The following is a 16756-nucleotide window of genomic DNA, read 5'->3' on the forward strand; positions in this document are numbered from 1 at the left end:
TCTCTTCATTTTATATTTATTAATAAAGAGATAAGTAATTCCTCGATCGGCCAAACTCGTGGGGACACGTGACGTGGCGCCGTTTGACTGGCCAGGCTATTGCAGTATATAAGAAATATACTTGGATTAACCAACTCTAAATATTATCCCTTTAATAAGGAATAAATATTTAGATATTTATCCAATAAACATGTGATATGATATGATTTGGTTGGTGGAGATATCCCTGCAATTTGAATTGATTTGGAACACCTCAACTTGACACGTGGAGAAATATAATTGGCCATTTAATAACCAATTTTTCCCAAGTGTACATGCCATATGGCAATATCCGATTGGACAAAAATATTTAATAGACCAATGGTAATTTTTAGAATTTAATTAAAATTCCACTGTCTACAACCACATCAGCAAATATAATAAGTTAAACTACGTAGTTTCACATTGGACAGGAAATTGGACACAAAATATTGGACAGAGGATCTGCTCTCCTTTTTGTCGGTAATCTTGCAAGGGAGGTTTTAAGTTTCAGCTCCCGGTTCAATATATACATATGTAAATCCATCTCCCTCCTCAGCCCTCGCCCTATCCCTTGCTCCTCTAACCCCTACCCCGCCCCATTATCATCAAGACTTTTTACTTGATTTAACTGTTTCTATTTATGTAGATCTAATAATAATTTGTATTAGCTGTTTTTTGAGGTGTTTTTAAAATACTAACTATAGTAATGTAGGTAAAAAAAATTTTACTTCAAATATTTCTAATCGTATTTTTTGGATTTTTTTTTTGAAAATATATTTTATAATATTTTTAAGATTTAAAATTTTAATGGGGTATTTTTAAAATTTTATAAAACTTTACCACCACCCTCCTTCTTTCTCCCTTTTCCTCCTTCCCTTTCTTCCTTCCCCTCCCTCCTCCTCCCTCCCCTTCTCCCTCCTCCCTACCCCTTTCCTGCAACTCTCTTCTCCTCCCCCCCCTATAGTCACCACCCGTGACCAGATACTAGTCGCTATGGCTGGTGACCAAAGGAGAGAGGGAAAGGGAAGGGGGGTTGCGAGAAAGGATGGGAGGAGGGAGAAGAAAGAATAAAGAAGGAGGGAGGAGAGAAGAGGGGGAGCTAGCAGTGGGTGGTGGTATGTGATGAAAGCTGATGATGATGGTGTTGGTGGGTGGTGGGTGAAGAAGAAAGAGGGGGTTTTTATTTTATTTTTGAGTATATTTGAGATATTTCATTTTTTTTAGTTGTTTTTGGAGTTGCTTTTAGAATTTATTATTGTAGACTTGAAAGACAAAATAGTTTTTTAAAAAAACTCTTGAATCCAAACGGATTCTCACTTTATCATAACAACATAACATATTACTTAATTCATATAAATATCTTTATATAATAACAATAACATATCATTTATTTCATATTATACATTTTTTTTGTAAGTGGAAGGTCCAACCTTCCCTCCATATTGTACATATAAAAATATACATAGATGTTATACTATATTAAAATTTAGGCCAAGGTGGTAGGGATATGTTCCCCCATCCCCTATCCCATTTGCTTCCCAAATCTCCCCTCACACCATTCCTTCCTGTGGAGTGGGCACCCACCTCAATCCCTAAAAGTGAGATAGATTTTATAATTTGAGAACTTAAATGAGATAGATTTTAGAATTGAGAAACTAAAGTGGAACAGATTGTATGCTTTATGAATTAAAATGGGACGAATTTTATAATTTAATGACTAAAGAGTCCCATTTTATAGTTTAAAGACCAAAGTAGGAAATTGCATATAGTTAAAAGGTGCAAAGTGGAATTAACCTTTAAAAATTTGGTAGCAGCGAGCGTGGGGAGTGGTTGTTCGTAATTACGAGGGTGAATTTTTTTTTTCTGGAAAATCTCAGAAACTCCCAGGAGTTCTTTTTTTTTCTGTTGTCGAAACGTTAGAATCATTTCATTCATTGTAACGAGAAATCACATGTGCGAGCAAAGGCTCGAAAGGACTGTACATCTAGTGCTCAATAGCACTGAGGAAATTCCATTCCTTATCCACAAAAAATGCCTAAGGCATGGGAGCTTAATCTTTTGCTTCTTTCTATACTTTCTTCATTAACCAAGCAAAACAAGCACGTGCGAAACAGCTTCTGCACGTTAAATATGTCATCTATCAAGGTAGCTGTACTACTGTTGGAGGGGCTCTTGTACTTTATCTGTCTCATAAGTTCTTGGTTCTGAGAGTGGATCGTGATCCTACTCCATTTCTGCTCTAGAGCTTTACACAAAACCAGCTTGATGGCCACTGCTTCATTTATGACTTTATCTCCCATGCTTCTCTCTATGAGCGCCCATTCCGCAATCCTAATGTTTGGATGCATCCTAGCTGTAACTCCAATCCCCAGTGAGACCTGACTGTACTGACTTATTGTAGCCACGTCCAAAACAATGGTACCCTCTTCTTCATGACCCTGATGATGTTCTTCTTGGTTGGAAGTTGTTTCTCCTGTGCTCAGACTGGTTTTAGTGTTCATGATTTCCTCTTGTTCCAGCCATTCTTTATGAGCTTTGCCAATTGTCCTAGCTGGTGAGCAGCTACTTTTGTTTTCAAATTCCTTTTTATTCCTTTCTTTCCACACTTGCCACAAAATACTCGCAGTCAGTCCAATATGCTCCATTCCCCTTGGCCTTTTCCTTGTCTCTGAAATTCTAATCCACCAACAATACTCCCAGGAGTTCAAAGTCCACAGATTGTGCAAGCCTTAATTTGCTGCAGTAGAAACCAATTATATTGTGGCTAAGTTCCAGAACAATTCACTTATATTACAAGGTGATGCACTGGGAAGTATTCAGGCCTCGGTTGAAGATAAAGAAGATGGTTTTGACATTGGAAACTTGATTTGCAGATGCTAAAAGGCTGCTCAAACAAGTCAAACAATGCAAGATCCGGTGGGTTAAGACTTAAAGAGAGATGCAAATGGGGTAGCACACAGTTTAATTCGTTTTGCTTCTGAGTTATCTGAGTCTGTTAAGGGGGAACGACTATAACATTCCTCCTTGTATACATTCTGCAATTTGCAGAGATACTTTGGCATTTAAATACTTAGTCCTACTCCAACGTGGTTTTGGCTACTGTTCTATTTTGTTTTTCCTATGCAGAGCAAAGTGTCAATGAGTTTGAAGAAGCAATGCTGCTGCAATTAATTTTTAGTACAAAATTTACATATTTATAACATCTCCAATGTTACATGTACATTAATTTCAAAAAATTAATTCTTATTATGACAATCTTTCAAATTAGATTTGCAATCCTATATTAGTCGTCGAAACCTAACTTAACTAATAAGAATATTAGTCCCTATTGTTTGAAGCTTTTTCATTGTTCAAAGGTCAACTATTAGAGTTGCCAAAGTCATTGATTTAAGATAAAATTTCTCCAATCTCTTCAATTTTCCTTGTTCTCTTGTAAGACTCATTTGAAAAAATAAATTATAAAGTACGGAAAATTTCGGTTCGACATAGTAGCATATAATCAAGATTCAAGATTAACCTATAAATGACATGCAAGAAATTAATTTCCATAAAACAATGAAAAAGAAAATTATCATTATGAGAAATTCTACATTGTCATTGTGGGTTTCACATTTTTAGCTCGACATTAATAGTTGATGCTATTGAACTATTGGTACCTATTGTATTTGACGCTTTCCCTATCTTCATATCCAAGCTTACGTACATGTCCAACAATTACAGAAATTAATTTGAAGTGTGAGAATTTTACAAACAAACTTTGCAATCATATCTGCTAATAAATCTGGACTAAACACAAGGATATTCAGAACGACACAAGGGGCACATATGACTCTCTTGTAGCCACTTGCGAATGCAATCTCCATGGAAGACATGATAGCAATGCAAACGAGTGACTTCTGATCCCAGAACCAAGTCTTCCAAGCAAATTGGACAAGACTTGCTTGAACTACAACCCTCTAGCCTCACCACCTCCAGTTTTCTAATGCATGATGGACTTGTTGCTCTAAACCTTGTGCTTCTTTCGTACGTCAATTCTTCAATCGTTCGCGGCCTGCTAATTGCTTCTTTGTAGTCCTTCTCGAAATTGGGGTCATTCTTCTTCTTGTCATCATACCAAGAATTCCATTCCTTGAGCTCGCTATCTGGGACGTTAACTTCTTTTCTGATTTCTAATGTAAAAGGCAGAATATTGTAGCTTGCAGGATTGATACTGCTTAATTTTTCCCTCATCCAACATGCAAAACCATAAGCAAAAATAGCCGTTCCTTCGATATCTATGTCGAATGGAAATAACGTTTCATCTCTAGTAAGCATGTATATTAGTCTTCCTGTGAAGACTGATTTTGAGGCCATATAGTGCAGTGGAATATTAAGTTGTTCCTCGCGGTAATAGCCTTGAATGCTTCTTTCGTTGGCCGACTTGTAGTCGATGGAGATGATAATCTTGATTGCATATAAAGGAAGCGGAAGACATGGATTGTAATCGGGGAGATCTGCACCAGCCTCAGTTATTGCTTCATATTCATGAGGAGAATTGACCGGCGGCAGCCAACCTGGTGGTGACATATTGAATGTTTTTCAGAAAAGATGGAGAAAATCTTAGAAGAAAGCAAGAAAGATATCTCTGGGAGGGTTTGTTTTCTTGATTTTTTTTTTCTCGATTGACGAGCTTTGATGTTTTCAAGGATAATGATCTGTGTATCGATATATGCACAAGTATCTAGCAACGGTTTTGTCATTCCTAATTTGTTTTGGAGATGGAACTTCAGTAAAGGCAATAGTTGAACAATTTTGGTTCTTGGAACCTGAATCCCATTCAGTGTTAATTTAGAATTCTTGATAACAAATGCTTCGAGATCAAGTCGGTAGTTCTGAAGTTGTTGTTATTATCATTATTATTAATTTGTTGGGTATTAATTCTCTGTTTTTGTAATGGGATAGTTCTTTTGAATTTAGATCAATTAATTAAAACACCATATAGGCATGCCCCGACAAATCTATTTGTGCCTTAAGTTGAAGGTGTTAAGAGTAATATACATGCAAGAATTTCATTATCAGTAGTAAATATCCCTTAAATCTTTGATTTATTTGAATTTGTTTCAGTTTTCCGTCCTGCTATTATTTTCATGTGTTTGATCAACACGTTCATCTGATTGTGATGCTGTCACTTGTATAATGTACTGATCGTGTTTATTCAATGGTGGCGACTAAATTGGTGATTCCATTATTTAGACCTTGATCAATTTGAAAGTGAAAAACGATTTTAGTTTCAAGGATTATGAACAATTTGGAAGGGGGAAAAGAAGAGAAAAGAAAAAGGTGGAATGTAAATCTTGGGGCTTGCTAAGAATGTACACGAAAGTATGAAATCTTGAAATCTCTTTTCCAGATGTGATTAGGATTTGAGCCTATTAGATGACAAGAATGGTGTTTAGGTCTGTTTAACAAGCGTCCATTGAACACTCGTTAAGGTATATTTTAGGTGTCATAATCTTGGAAATATAAGATTAAATGGGGAAAGTATATAAATGTAATGGAGGGTAATAATTATTGTTATATATATATACATGATGTGTTAAGCGAATTTTAGGTGTGTTAACGAATACCTAATGGACACCTATTAAAAAAACCCATGGAATTTATGTATGGGATTTCTTTGTTTCCTTGAGAAAATAGAGCAATTATTTGGATAGTTTATTATATGCACAAATTTATTTGTTTTTATCATAAATATATATTTTTAAAAAAAATTATTTTTTACAAAAAAATTATTTTTTACAAAAAAATTATTTCAACTAATCTCCTATTTACACATACTCTACACACACACACACACTCAAAGTTAGTAGTTCACTTGTCAACAAGGCTAACGCATTTTTTCAATGTCATCCATCTTATTCAGGAGAGTTTTATATGTGCGTTTTATCTCTTGATTTGCTTTTTTCTTCTCTTGTTTTTGTTCTTGTCTTTTATTTTGAGAAATTGCTCCAATCTATGCATCCAATTAATTTCACACTTATCTGATTTGAATACATGTCCGTTCTTACCAACTAAACCAACTATAGTACTTTTTATAGAGCTCTGCAAGTGAGGGTAGACCTTTGTGCATTAATTGTTGTTATTTGCACGTACAACTCTTGGACTCATTGAGGTAATAAACTTTTTTTTGTTGGAGTTTATACATCTAATAGGATGCCATTGGTTTGAAATTTTGTAAAATTTTGAAGTTTGGAAATGAAAAGTCAGACCATGACCAAAAGGTACCAAATATTTGGATTGGGTCTGAATAAGTTGCCATAAATCTACATGCCCATCTGGTTGAAGTCCTTGGACAATACTAAAAGGTCAAAGGATTTAGTTGGCACGAAGAACACCAGTCCTAATCTTGATCAATTGGACTTGAGGGAAGGAAAATTAAAGAGAGTGAAACGAGCTATTTAATTGTTAAAATTTGATAAAAAAAAAACTCCCAAGGTGGCTGCAGGTATTATTTCCAGGACAAAGAACAAAAAAGAATACATAATCATATATGTATGTTCTGCATTCATGCATTACAAATCTTCAAGAATTTGAAGAGATTGAATCTATTTGAAATTTTTTAGGAGATTTAAATACAATCATCAATTATTGACCTACACAAGGGACACATATTACTCGTTAGCAACCACCTCGAAATACAATCTCTATGGAAAATATGCGAGCAAGGCAGTCGATTTTCTTGTGTTCCCACCTTCGACTCATCTAGACAGATACAACAATAACTTCTTGAACTCAAACCATCGTCAAGGGTTACCACCTCTAATGCTTGAATTGACGATTTGGTTGCTCCCCTAGATAGAAGAGTCGTTTCATAAATCAATTCTTCATCCGTTCTTGGTCTTCTAATTGCTTCTTGAAATTCCCTCTCAAAATTGGGATCATTACTTCTCTTATCCTTATAATAAGAATTCCACTCCTTGAGTTCATGGTCGGGTATTGTAACCATCTTCTCTATCTCTAACTTGAAAGGCAATTTCTTCTTGCCAGAATTATGTGCCTGTTCCTTCATGCACAAAAGAAATAGCCAGATTCTTTCAAGAAAATCTGCGTTGTCGGTCAATTTGTCGTCTCTTGTTGCCTCGTTTAACAGCTTTTGTCTCCAGATCGCTCCATCGAACTCAAAAGGGATTTTCATGTCATGCAGCATAGATGATATGGCTTCCCACCCGGACACTGCGGTTACTTCATGACAGGGTATACTGAAATATTTCTCCATATTCAGGCCTTCGATGCACCTCTCATTTGCACTGACATTGTCTGAGAAGAAAATTACAGAAAGTTTGATCAGGATTGCAAAGTGAGGAAATTCAAGTGTTTGATCATCACGTTCGGCCTGCCCCGGCTGTGATGCTTTCACGGATATAACGTACTGACTGTGAGCGTTCAATGGTGGCAACCATATTGGTGACTCCATTATTTAGACCTATAGATTAATTTGCAAGTGAAAAACAATCACTGAAGGGTTATGAACAATTAGGGGGGGAAAAAAAAAAGGAACGCTAGTATGCGAATTACTGGAGTCTGGCTGAAATTAGATATAAAAGGGAGTATAAAATCTTGAAATCGTTTTCCAGATGTGATTAGGATTTGAGTTTATTAAATGACAAGAATGGACAGTTCACTTGGGAGACAAATAGCGTAGGCAGTTCACTTGGGAGACAAGGCTAACGCGTTTCCTTCACTGTCGGCTATTGTATTCAATTTAGGAAGAAAAAAAAAAATTTGTTTTGGTCTCTTCATTTGTTTTTTCGTTTTTAGCATTATCTCCAATCCAACCGTTAAGTCTATTCATTAAGATGACTTTCCTATATTCGTCTGCTTTTGATATTCTTTTTTGTTTTTTAGGGTAAAGTATAGGTTACTTCCCATGTGATTTCATAAATTATACATAACCCTCTCATAATTTGAACTAAAGTGTAAAAATGAGGAAAATAATCATCTATAACAGAACCTAGAGAAATATCGAGATTATCCCAATTTAAAAACCTAATATATAAACCTAACATGGATGACAATATAACCCCTTGTGATTTTGTGTTTTATCACATAATCCCCTTATAATTTAGTATTTTACCAAACAACCCCCCTATATATATCTTAACTATTTTAGAAACTTGATTTTAACTTTTGATTTTTGAAAGGCTTTTGGGACCATAAAAGCGGAAAATCAAAAGCACGTCTTGAGGTCAATTTTGATTCTAGCCTACTTTTTCATGTAAACAAAATTATTCTTCTAATTTTAATATAATTATTAAACTACCTTCAGATGACCATTTATGTGTCCTTTGTTTTTCTCATTTGCCATTTAATCTTCATAAGAAAAGTTATTAATTACATCAAAAATTATTTAATTAGCGCAAAAATTCATTGATATAGCATATAAGTGTAACATAGTAATCTTTTTGTCAAAATCAACTTTTTAACTTTTTTTGAGAACATCTATGCATTTCTTAAAATGACTTTTGTGAACAAGAGTTATTCTGAAAAGATCTGATTTTCAAGAAGCAATTCTACAAAATTAGAATCAGTTGAGAACACGCTCATAATAGGGTACGATTTAGCGATAAAAATAAACTAAAAAATGCACCATCTCCTTGAAACAAGGGGTTTTATGTTTGTGTGTACCGTTTAGGAACGTTGGAATTTTCAAATGTGTTTTGTAGGTGGACTCTAAATAATAATAACATGGTTCTTTATCCTTTCCTTAGTGTGGTAGGAATAAACTCCATCCTTAAACAATTGTCCCTCTTTTTTGTCTTCATTATTATTTATGAAAGGGTTAAAAACAAACAAAAAGCCCCATGTGGTATATCTAATACACAGAAAAGCCCTCCACGGTTTCAAAACATACAAAACGACACCTCATTTTTGAACTAAATTGTTAACTAACAGAATTCGTTAAATTTAATGGAATCCGGTAAACTTAACGGTAAATTTAACGGAATCCGGTAAGTTTAACGGCCGAAACCGTCATTTTCATTAAGTTTAACAAATTCTGTTAGTTTACAATTTAGTTCAAAACATAAGGTGTCGTTTTGTATGTTTTGAAACTACGGAGGGCTTTTCTGTGCATTAGGTATACCATAAAGGGCTTTTTTGTTTTTAACCCTTTATGAAATTTCTTTTCCTTTGCTATTCTTGTTCTGATTCACATAGAACATCAAACAAGTAAAAAACGTTAAACCATTATTATACAAGAGGTGTACATTAAAATTACAGATCTTATTGCCACCAGATAAGGGTGGTGTAAGCATTAAAAAAAAAAAAAAAAGACACAAAAATCTTAGGCAAAGCTTGGAAAGCTTTCCTGGATTCATACATTGAGACCTCAATTATGGGTTACCATGAAAGCAAATTGCAGAAGAAGACTGACCACCATACAGTTTTCTTAGCCTGAGAAGCAAATAAACAACAATTCCACACAGGAAACCGAGTGCTGCACTAGAGCCTACCAGTGAAACAGCAGTGCAAATCAGCATGACAAATGCATCTTCCTTCGAGTTCATGTCCCTTGAGCAAATAGCAAGTTCAATCCCTGCAAACAATAACAGAACCCCTAGGACACCAACAGGAAATTGGTCCAAAATCTTCATTAGAGAGCTACCTAAAACTAAACCCAAAACCAACTTGGCTAAACCAAGGAGGGCCACACATCCACCACTCCTCCCACCAAATTTATACTGTCCAGCTAGCCCTCCTGCACCGTGGCAGCATGGCATGGCTCCAAACCAACATCCTATTAAGTTCATCATTCCAACAGTAACTGAAACAGACGTGGCTGAGATGTCCTTCTCTGGAAAAAGATCAGTCGACAATTTACAGACAGCAATCACTGAATTTAGAATTGATAGTGGAAGTTGAGGAATTGTGCCCTTAATGAATCCTTCCTTCCATGCATGCTTAGACATTTTCACAACTTCAATAGGAGATGGTCCAAATTTAAATCCTTTGACTATTTTAGGCCCTCTAATAATTGCCAAAACCACACCTAACAAAAAGATGATGAAAGCAGAAGGCAGAGAAGTTATGATTTTTCTCAACCTTTTTCTTCTGTTGTTTCCTGATCCACTGGCATCATTGGCACCACTCTCAGTTTCTGCTGCATACTCATTGTCATCGCCAGCACCGTTAACAACTATAACGAAACAAGCACAAATAACATCCAAGAGCAATCCATCCAAGCCTAACCAATGCCTGTCTGCACCAGACTTTGATTTAGATAAGTTTTGTATTTTTCTTATGTACTTGACCGCAGTCATGGCAAATGATAAGCCTTGTGCTAGCTGAATTCCTCTGACAATTGAAATTGGAATAAGCTTATACACAAGTTGCATCAAGCCTGTCACACCAAGAACAAGTAAAATCCCTGCAGTGCAAATCCCTGATGCCATAACTTCTGGGATATTAAAATCTACATCAGATATGGCCACTGCTGCAATTGACTTCATCGGCTGCACTGGCATGGGGACACCATAGATTGCACCTGTGACAAAGTTGTATACACCAGTGAATATCAGCGTGGTACCAAGATTCAGGTCCTTGGCTAGTGTCAAAGCCAATATTATAGGAATGTAAGTGCCTAGATCCCCCATTGCACCATTTATCTCCGCCCACTTTGATCTGAAAAGTAAGTTGTTCTTCACTTTTTGTACAACATTGAACCTTTGGCCGCGGTTTCTGATTTGATTAGTGTTTTCTAAAGGGTTTTCCATAGCCTAGCTCTTTGGTAGTTTGGCGGCTGTGGGTTTTTGGGAGTTCTTGTTATTGAAATAGTGCTAAAAATATGTCAAGAATCAGGCAGGATTTGATTGGACTGAAGAGAGGTGCATTTATGTATGATGCATACCTGCAAGAAAAATGAAAGAGAGGATTTTTGGGAGTTCTTGTTATTGAAATAGTGCTAAAAATATGTCAAGAATCGGGCAGGATTTGATTGGACTGAAGAGAGGTGCATTTATGTATGATGCATACCAAGAAAAATGAAAGAGAGGATTTTTGGGAGTTCTTGTTTTTGAAATAGTGCTAAAAATATGTCAAGAATCAAGCAGGATTTGATTGGACTGAAGAGAGGTGCATTTATGTATGATGCGTACCTGCAAGAAAAATGAAAGAGCAGGCGTCATTGACTTTGTTAAAAAAAAAAAAAAAAAGTTGTCATTGACGTAATAATGCGGCCCTTGGATTTGATGGGAGGCCATTAGCAATAGAGGAATGCCTGCCGGTGAATTTGGCACAAGGCATCAAGCAAGCAAGGGCCAAGAAGGCTGCTGATGATAGAAATGTAATGTATTTTGACCTTAATCTACCTTAATTGCCTTCATTGGAAAACTAGTATTTTGACCTGTGCACTAGCACAGTTCTTTTTTATATTAGCACAAGTTGTGAATCAATGCAAACGTGAATGAATAATTCAAGAAAAAAAAAACAATATTTCTATATATTCATGAATATTCATGTTAGAAATGTAATGTATTGAAGTGTTCAAGTACTCTATTATCGAGAAGGTTTTGATCTAGTGACTAAGGTTGAGATTTCAAAACGTAAGGGTCTTGATTGAGTTCAAATCCTCTTTCCCCCTTCCATCATTTTATATCCCATCTATTCCCTGCTACAATTGACTTCAAAGGTTGCACAGGCATGGGAAAACCATAAATTGCACTTCAAGGAGCTACATGGGAAAGTCCCCTTCCCATTTAACATTTTTTAACATGCCTAACAACAGACTTTGCTAGTTTATGTGAACACATGTTACCGATTCTAAGGACAAAAGAAACTGTACATTGGTCAAACAAGCCCCTCATCTTATAGTACAACTGCAATTCTGGATTCCCTGGCATTTTCCTCCAATGAGATCATGTCCACGATCGTTTTGCAATCAGATTGGAATTTCACTTCCCGAGCCATCACCATTCCTATTCTGAGTGCTACAGCTTCCTCCACTCACCATTCCCATTCTGAGTGGTTCGCTTGAGTTTATCTCAGATCTTGCCCATGCCTTCAGTAGTCTTCTTTTCCAAACTCTATGCATGCAAGACTGGTCGATTCAAAAGAATACGTGCCATTGAGTTAGCTTAATGCAGCTCTTAAATTGATGAGAGGGCGTTAGCGCTGATGATGATCATGCATTCTCCTCAAGAGAGAATTTACCTCGGGAAGAATATAAAACTTGTTGGAGATTGAGATGGGTATAGAATCTTCATCATCTATAAGAAAGAGTTTGACGGAGTCTATATGTTACATCAAGTTAGTTATTCCCATATTCACTGCCTTAGTTGCATTTGTTTGTAATTATATCATGGTATAAAGGCCTTTTTCTTTTGGGTTTTATTTGGATGATGATGCAGGATCATAGTTAGTAAATACTCATATAATACACCCCCGCAAATATTATTCAAAAAACACATCTTAAACTATATAAAAAATAAGAGCAATCTATATCATAAAAACTATAATATATTTATCCATATTTAATATTAGTATAAATATAGTATAGTCTCCGAAAACTATATAATATATTTATTCATATTTTTTAGTTTCATAACTTTCAAATATGTTCGTACTACTCACGTATAAATTTATATGCTTGATTTTACCAAACACGTATTTTTGTGACGCATCGAAAACTTTTCATCGTACTCTTTGAAAAAAATTCATACAATTATTCAAGCAATTTTTGTGATACGTCCTTCAAACTCTACAATAGGATAACTATCCATTAAAATTTACCAACACTAGGCATATAAAGTTCCTGTCATACTTCCAAAGGTCATAAATTCTCATTCTCCCAAAATACAAAACTGGGAAGACGTCTATCCCCAATACCCAAAAAACAAAAAAAAGAATGCAACAGCAACTTTTCCTGTGTTCACTCATCACCATCCTCGTCGTCATCATCATTTCCAGCAGCCGAGTTCAATGCATTTAACCTCTCTATCAACTTAGCCCTTCTTTCCTCATAAGTTAGCTTTTTAAGGTTGTACCTGAAAGAAGTATCCACTCGGTACATCAGAACAAGGAATGAAGGAAATATACAAACACGTGTTCGGCAGATGAAGTGACTCAGCAAGAGTCAACATAATTGGTCTATTACAAAGAATTCATGTTCTAAAAAATTTCAGTTTAGTAGGAAACTACCAAGAAAGCAAATAAGTGATTGAAATGCATCTATCTCATTCCTCACTGCTAGTAGGAGCAAATGTGCTTCAACTTCATCAAACAGTTACTCCAGCAACTACTAAAGAAAGATTGAGACCAGACCTTCTAATAAAACACTTACCTCTTGTGTTCCTTTGGAGGCTCCTTCTCAGATTTCTTTGCAGTAGGATCAGCACGAATAGCTGCATGGACTTTTTTGTACAACTCCTCGATATTTTCTGCCTCCAAACCCCTTTTTATGTACTCACTAAAATGAGACTGATACCTCTCTGGTTCATCTTCAATCAATGTCTGCACATTCCGAAAAGCAACATAGCATCTCCAGACAGAGAATTAAAAAGAAACTGCCAAAACAGAAATGATGTCCATCCACATTATACTTACTCTCATGTAAGCCGCAACATGCCCACCATAGATGTACTTGCGGTGAACCTCAGGGTCAAGTTGTTTAGACTCCTTGTCAAATCCAGCAAACCTCTTTTCACCATGAGGTATGTCAAGCCCACCATCCAATGCCCCCTAAAACCAAGCACAAAATAATGTCACATGGTACAAAATTTGAACTGGGTTTGCAAACATAACTTGAACTAGTATCAAACTCTCCCTAAAAATTGGCTAGACAGTTTCTATGTCCAAAGGATAGTTTGGATATTGGCTACATTTGTAATTTTAAAACCTTCATCACCATTCCTATTCCTCAAACGTCAAGACATGATTTTGAACAGTAAATACAGTTCCAAAGCTCTTGAAACAAGCAAATACATGTATCGTGCTTGATACATCAGCACAATATATAGTATAATGTTGACACAATTTTAATACTGAACAAACATAACAATTATCAACCATTCTTCATAGTGGACTCGTCGCGACAGAATGTCAATAATGAGGTCGTTCAGACTTATAGACCAACACCGTTACTCTCACCACATGCCGTTAGGAATATTCATTCAGATTTCAGAGTATTCTACAACTTTTCCACATCTCTATGACTAAAAGGGTACATATCATTCAACATATTATACTGGTCAAATCAGTTCACCACCAAGCATATCAAAATTGAAAGTGAAAGGCGGCAAAATTTTTTCAAGTTAATAGACCCGCATTTCGCCATAGCATGAAAGACCATGAATAAGAGTCTAACCTTGAGTGCACCAAAAACACGGTTGCCTGTGGTGGTCCGTACAAGACCAACATCCAGAAGAGCACGGAAAGGCCTTCTGCTATCAGCTGGTTCAACAGAGTAATCTTTACCAGTAGCCTGCCAGTATAATAGGCTTAATAGCTCAATAAATAATTGCTCCAGATCACTGGAATATGACACCCCCTTTTCCCCCTCTATCAAGAGAAGTGCAAGAGAAGATCATATATACATTAAGAGGTATACACTCTGGTTACCTCAACATTTCCTTCATACTCCTCATCCATTTGAAGTTCTTTGAGAACTCGACGAGCCAGTAAAAGACCAGTACAGTAAGCTGAGATACCACTTCTCACAGTCAGAAGACATGCAACTAAAAATTTGCCCAGAAATCAAACTTACAAATCCTAATCAGTCAAGTAGGTACCAGCAGCATAATTTGTCAGTCCAATTTCAAGGCCGTAACGCAGCAATTCATGTGCATAAGCTGATGCAAGCACAATGTCACCTGCAATGCTAGCAGAAACAATTTGTGCAACAATGTCCTTGTTGGTCTACAGCCAGTGTCAAGGTGGTATATCGGTCCACAAAAACATAATGAGGTTCTATACTACACAGTAATAAACTATCTTCCAACTAGACATCACCAGTTCAGTCAGTTAGTCATGTGGCACCACGTAAAATAACCAATGAGATTCATGCACCAGACAGCGAGGTTCAGACATCAATACTACATCACATACCTATCAACTGCCAATAACTGAGAACCCACCCAAGAGGGAAAAAACAGCAAGAAAAAAGGTAACAGGGAGAGAATAAGAGCAGACAAAAAACACAGGACACACATGCGAAAAGAATCCCATGCCCATGCAGGAAAAAGCAGAGAAAACCAAAAATAATCCTAGCAATAAGATAAGCAATGATGCCAAAATTCCTGTGAAAAAAACTTGGAAAAAGAAAGACAGTAGGATACAAATCTCACAACAAACCGATACTTTGGGGTATTATACTTGTTTTTGTCCTGATTGATCAACCGAACCCTAGCTCGATAGTCTGTCTTCCCCTCTACATAATGTAGACAAAAATCAAAATTAATAGCATTCAGTACCACATAATATCCTCAGCATGAAAAGCAACATAGAGGCAAACCAAAACCCCCATACCTCTCCTCCTCTTGAATTGGACTTGATACCGCTTACAGTATGCTTTTGTTTTCTGGGCTTTAACGAATCCCTGAAAGTAATATATGTTATCTGATTGAATCAAAAAACTTAAAAGCCTACCAAACACACACAACACACAGACACAGAAACTAGCAAAAACTAGTAAAAGTTGAACCCAAAAAGAGAAATTACCCATTGATCAGTTAAAAATAATCATATCATGCCCAGTTCTAGTGAACCCTTTTGGGATCAACAGCCCAAGAACTTCAGAGTTCAAACAGCAACGTTACCACATACCATAATATAACAATCCCGGGCTTGTCAAATGAAGCAACATTTCTATTCTGAAACAATTCCAATTCTGATTCAGAACCAAATGCAGCCTATGCACATTCACATTCATGGTCCAAACCCAAAAAATTTCCTCTAATTTTAAATCTTTTACCCGATTAACTGATAAATTTAATTGATATCTTTTAGTAGATTAACTTAACCAGCAGCATTTGGGAACCTAAAGTCCTCAATTTGACTAGATTGAACCATACCATTCAATTAACCTATGGAAACCCAAAAAAAAGGCAACAGAATAAACAAATAAACTAAGCAAAATCATCCACAAAGCAACAGAATAAACAAAATAACTAAGCAAAATCTTCCACAAAAGCAATCGACTCACTCCTGAAAACTCGTAACATTTCTTAATACAGTTCTCCTAGGCATTTCACAGTTTTACTCCGCATTTATCACCGAGAAAATGCAGAAAACTTAAAATAAAACATCAGAGCAAATCCATATCCAGGTAAAACGAAATAAATTACTGTAAAATTTTTAACAGCTTGAACCAGCAATGTAGGTTTAGTTTTTCTCTTTTATACCATTGTGGTTCCTCAAATTGCTTCCTTCCGCCGACAGCTGCCGCTTGCCGCCGAGATTTGTTGGGTGGGAGAGGGCGGGTTTAGGAAGCTGAAGAAGAGCATCCATCTCCAGAGAAGCCGCTTATATATCAGAACTAAAACCCTAGTGCTCTCAAGCTAAGTTTTACTACTGGGCTATTATCATTCAAAACTTTGACCCAAACCAAAATTAACGAAGCCTGGGAGTTGGGTCAGCACATTGGAGATTTTCTCGGCCCATTTTATTTTGTTATATGCATTTTTGCTAAGGAAAAAAATCCAATTTTCGTCCTTATACTTTCAGCTAAAGATACATTTCATTCCTAAATTTTTCGACAGAACAC

At 36.2% G+C, this 16756-nt stretch overlaps 3 protein-coding genes across 3 annotated transcripts; all 3 read right to left on the bottom strand.

Annotated features, from left to right (window-relative positions):
* Window positions 1-3807: 3807 nt before the first annotated feature.
* Window positions 3808-4587, bottom strand: LOC113780698. Its single transcript, XM_027326478.1, has one exon. The coding sequence runs from the start codon at window positions 4585-4587 to the stop codon at window positions 3808-3810; it is 780 nt and encodes a 259-aa protein (XP_027182279.1).
* Window positions 4588-9341: 4754 nt separating this feature from the next.
* Window positions 9342-10785, bottom strand: LOC113781480 (molybdate transporter 1-like). Its single transcript, XM_027327423.1, has one exon. It carries the CDS (start codon window positions 10770-10772, stop codon window positions 9393-9395), a length of 1380 nt encoding a protein of 459 aa, XP_027183224.1. The 5' UTR covers window positions 10773-10785; the 3' UTR covers window positions 9342-9392.
* Window positions 10786-12698: 1913 nt separating this feature from the next.
* On the bottom strand, window positions 12699-16487 carry LOC113781083 (60S ribosomal protein L5-like). Its single transcript, XM_027326927.1, has 9 exons — window positions 16395-16487; window positions 15520-15589; window positions 15330-15421; window positions 14784-14910; window positions 14614-14693; window positions 14360-14476; window positions 13600-13734; window positions 13337-13506; window positions 12699-13040 (listed from the first exon to the last, which is right to left on the bottom strand). Exons 1-9 carry the CDS (start codon window positions 16395-16397, stop codon window positions 12926-12928), a joined length of 909 nt encoding a protein of 302 aa, XP_027182728.1. The 5' UTR covers window positions 16398-16487; the 3' UTR covers window positions 12699-12925.
* Window positions 16488-16756: the final 269 nt, after the last annotated feature.

The sequence above is a fragment of the Coffea eugenioides genome, chromosome 8, assembly GCF_003713205.1.
Source record: "Coffea eugenioides isolate CCC68of chromosome 8, Ceug_1.0, whole genome shotgun sequence".
NCBI classification, from domain to species: Eukaryota; Viridiplantae; Streptophyta; class Magnoliopsida; order Gentianales; family Rubiaceae; genus Coffea; species Coffea eugenioides.

Bases quoted from the DNA above. Each gene is read 5' to 3' on its own strand.
- LOC113780698 (XM_027326478.1), bottom strand. From the start codon at position 4,587: ATGTCACCACCAGGTTGGCTGCCGCCGGTCAATTCTCCTCATGAATAT.
- LOC113781480 (XM_027327423.1), bottom strand. From the start codon at position 10,772: ATGGAAAACCCTTTAGAAAACACTAATCAAATCAGAAACCGCGGCCAA.
- LOC113781083 (XM_027326927.1), bottom strand. The intron at 14,694-14,783 runs GTACCTACTTGA...GTGGTATCTCAG, and splicing joins ACTGACAAATTATGCTGCTG to CTTACTGTACTGGTCTTTTA. The intron at 13,735-14,359 runs GTTAGACTCTTA...GCTTGGTTTTAG, and splicing joins GTGTTTTTGGTGCACTCAAG to GGGGCATTGGATGGTGGGCT.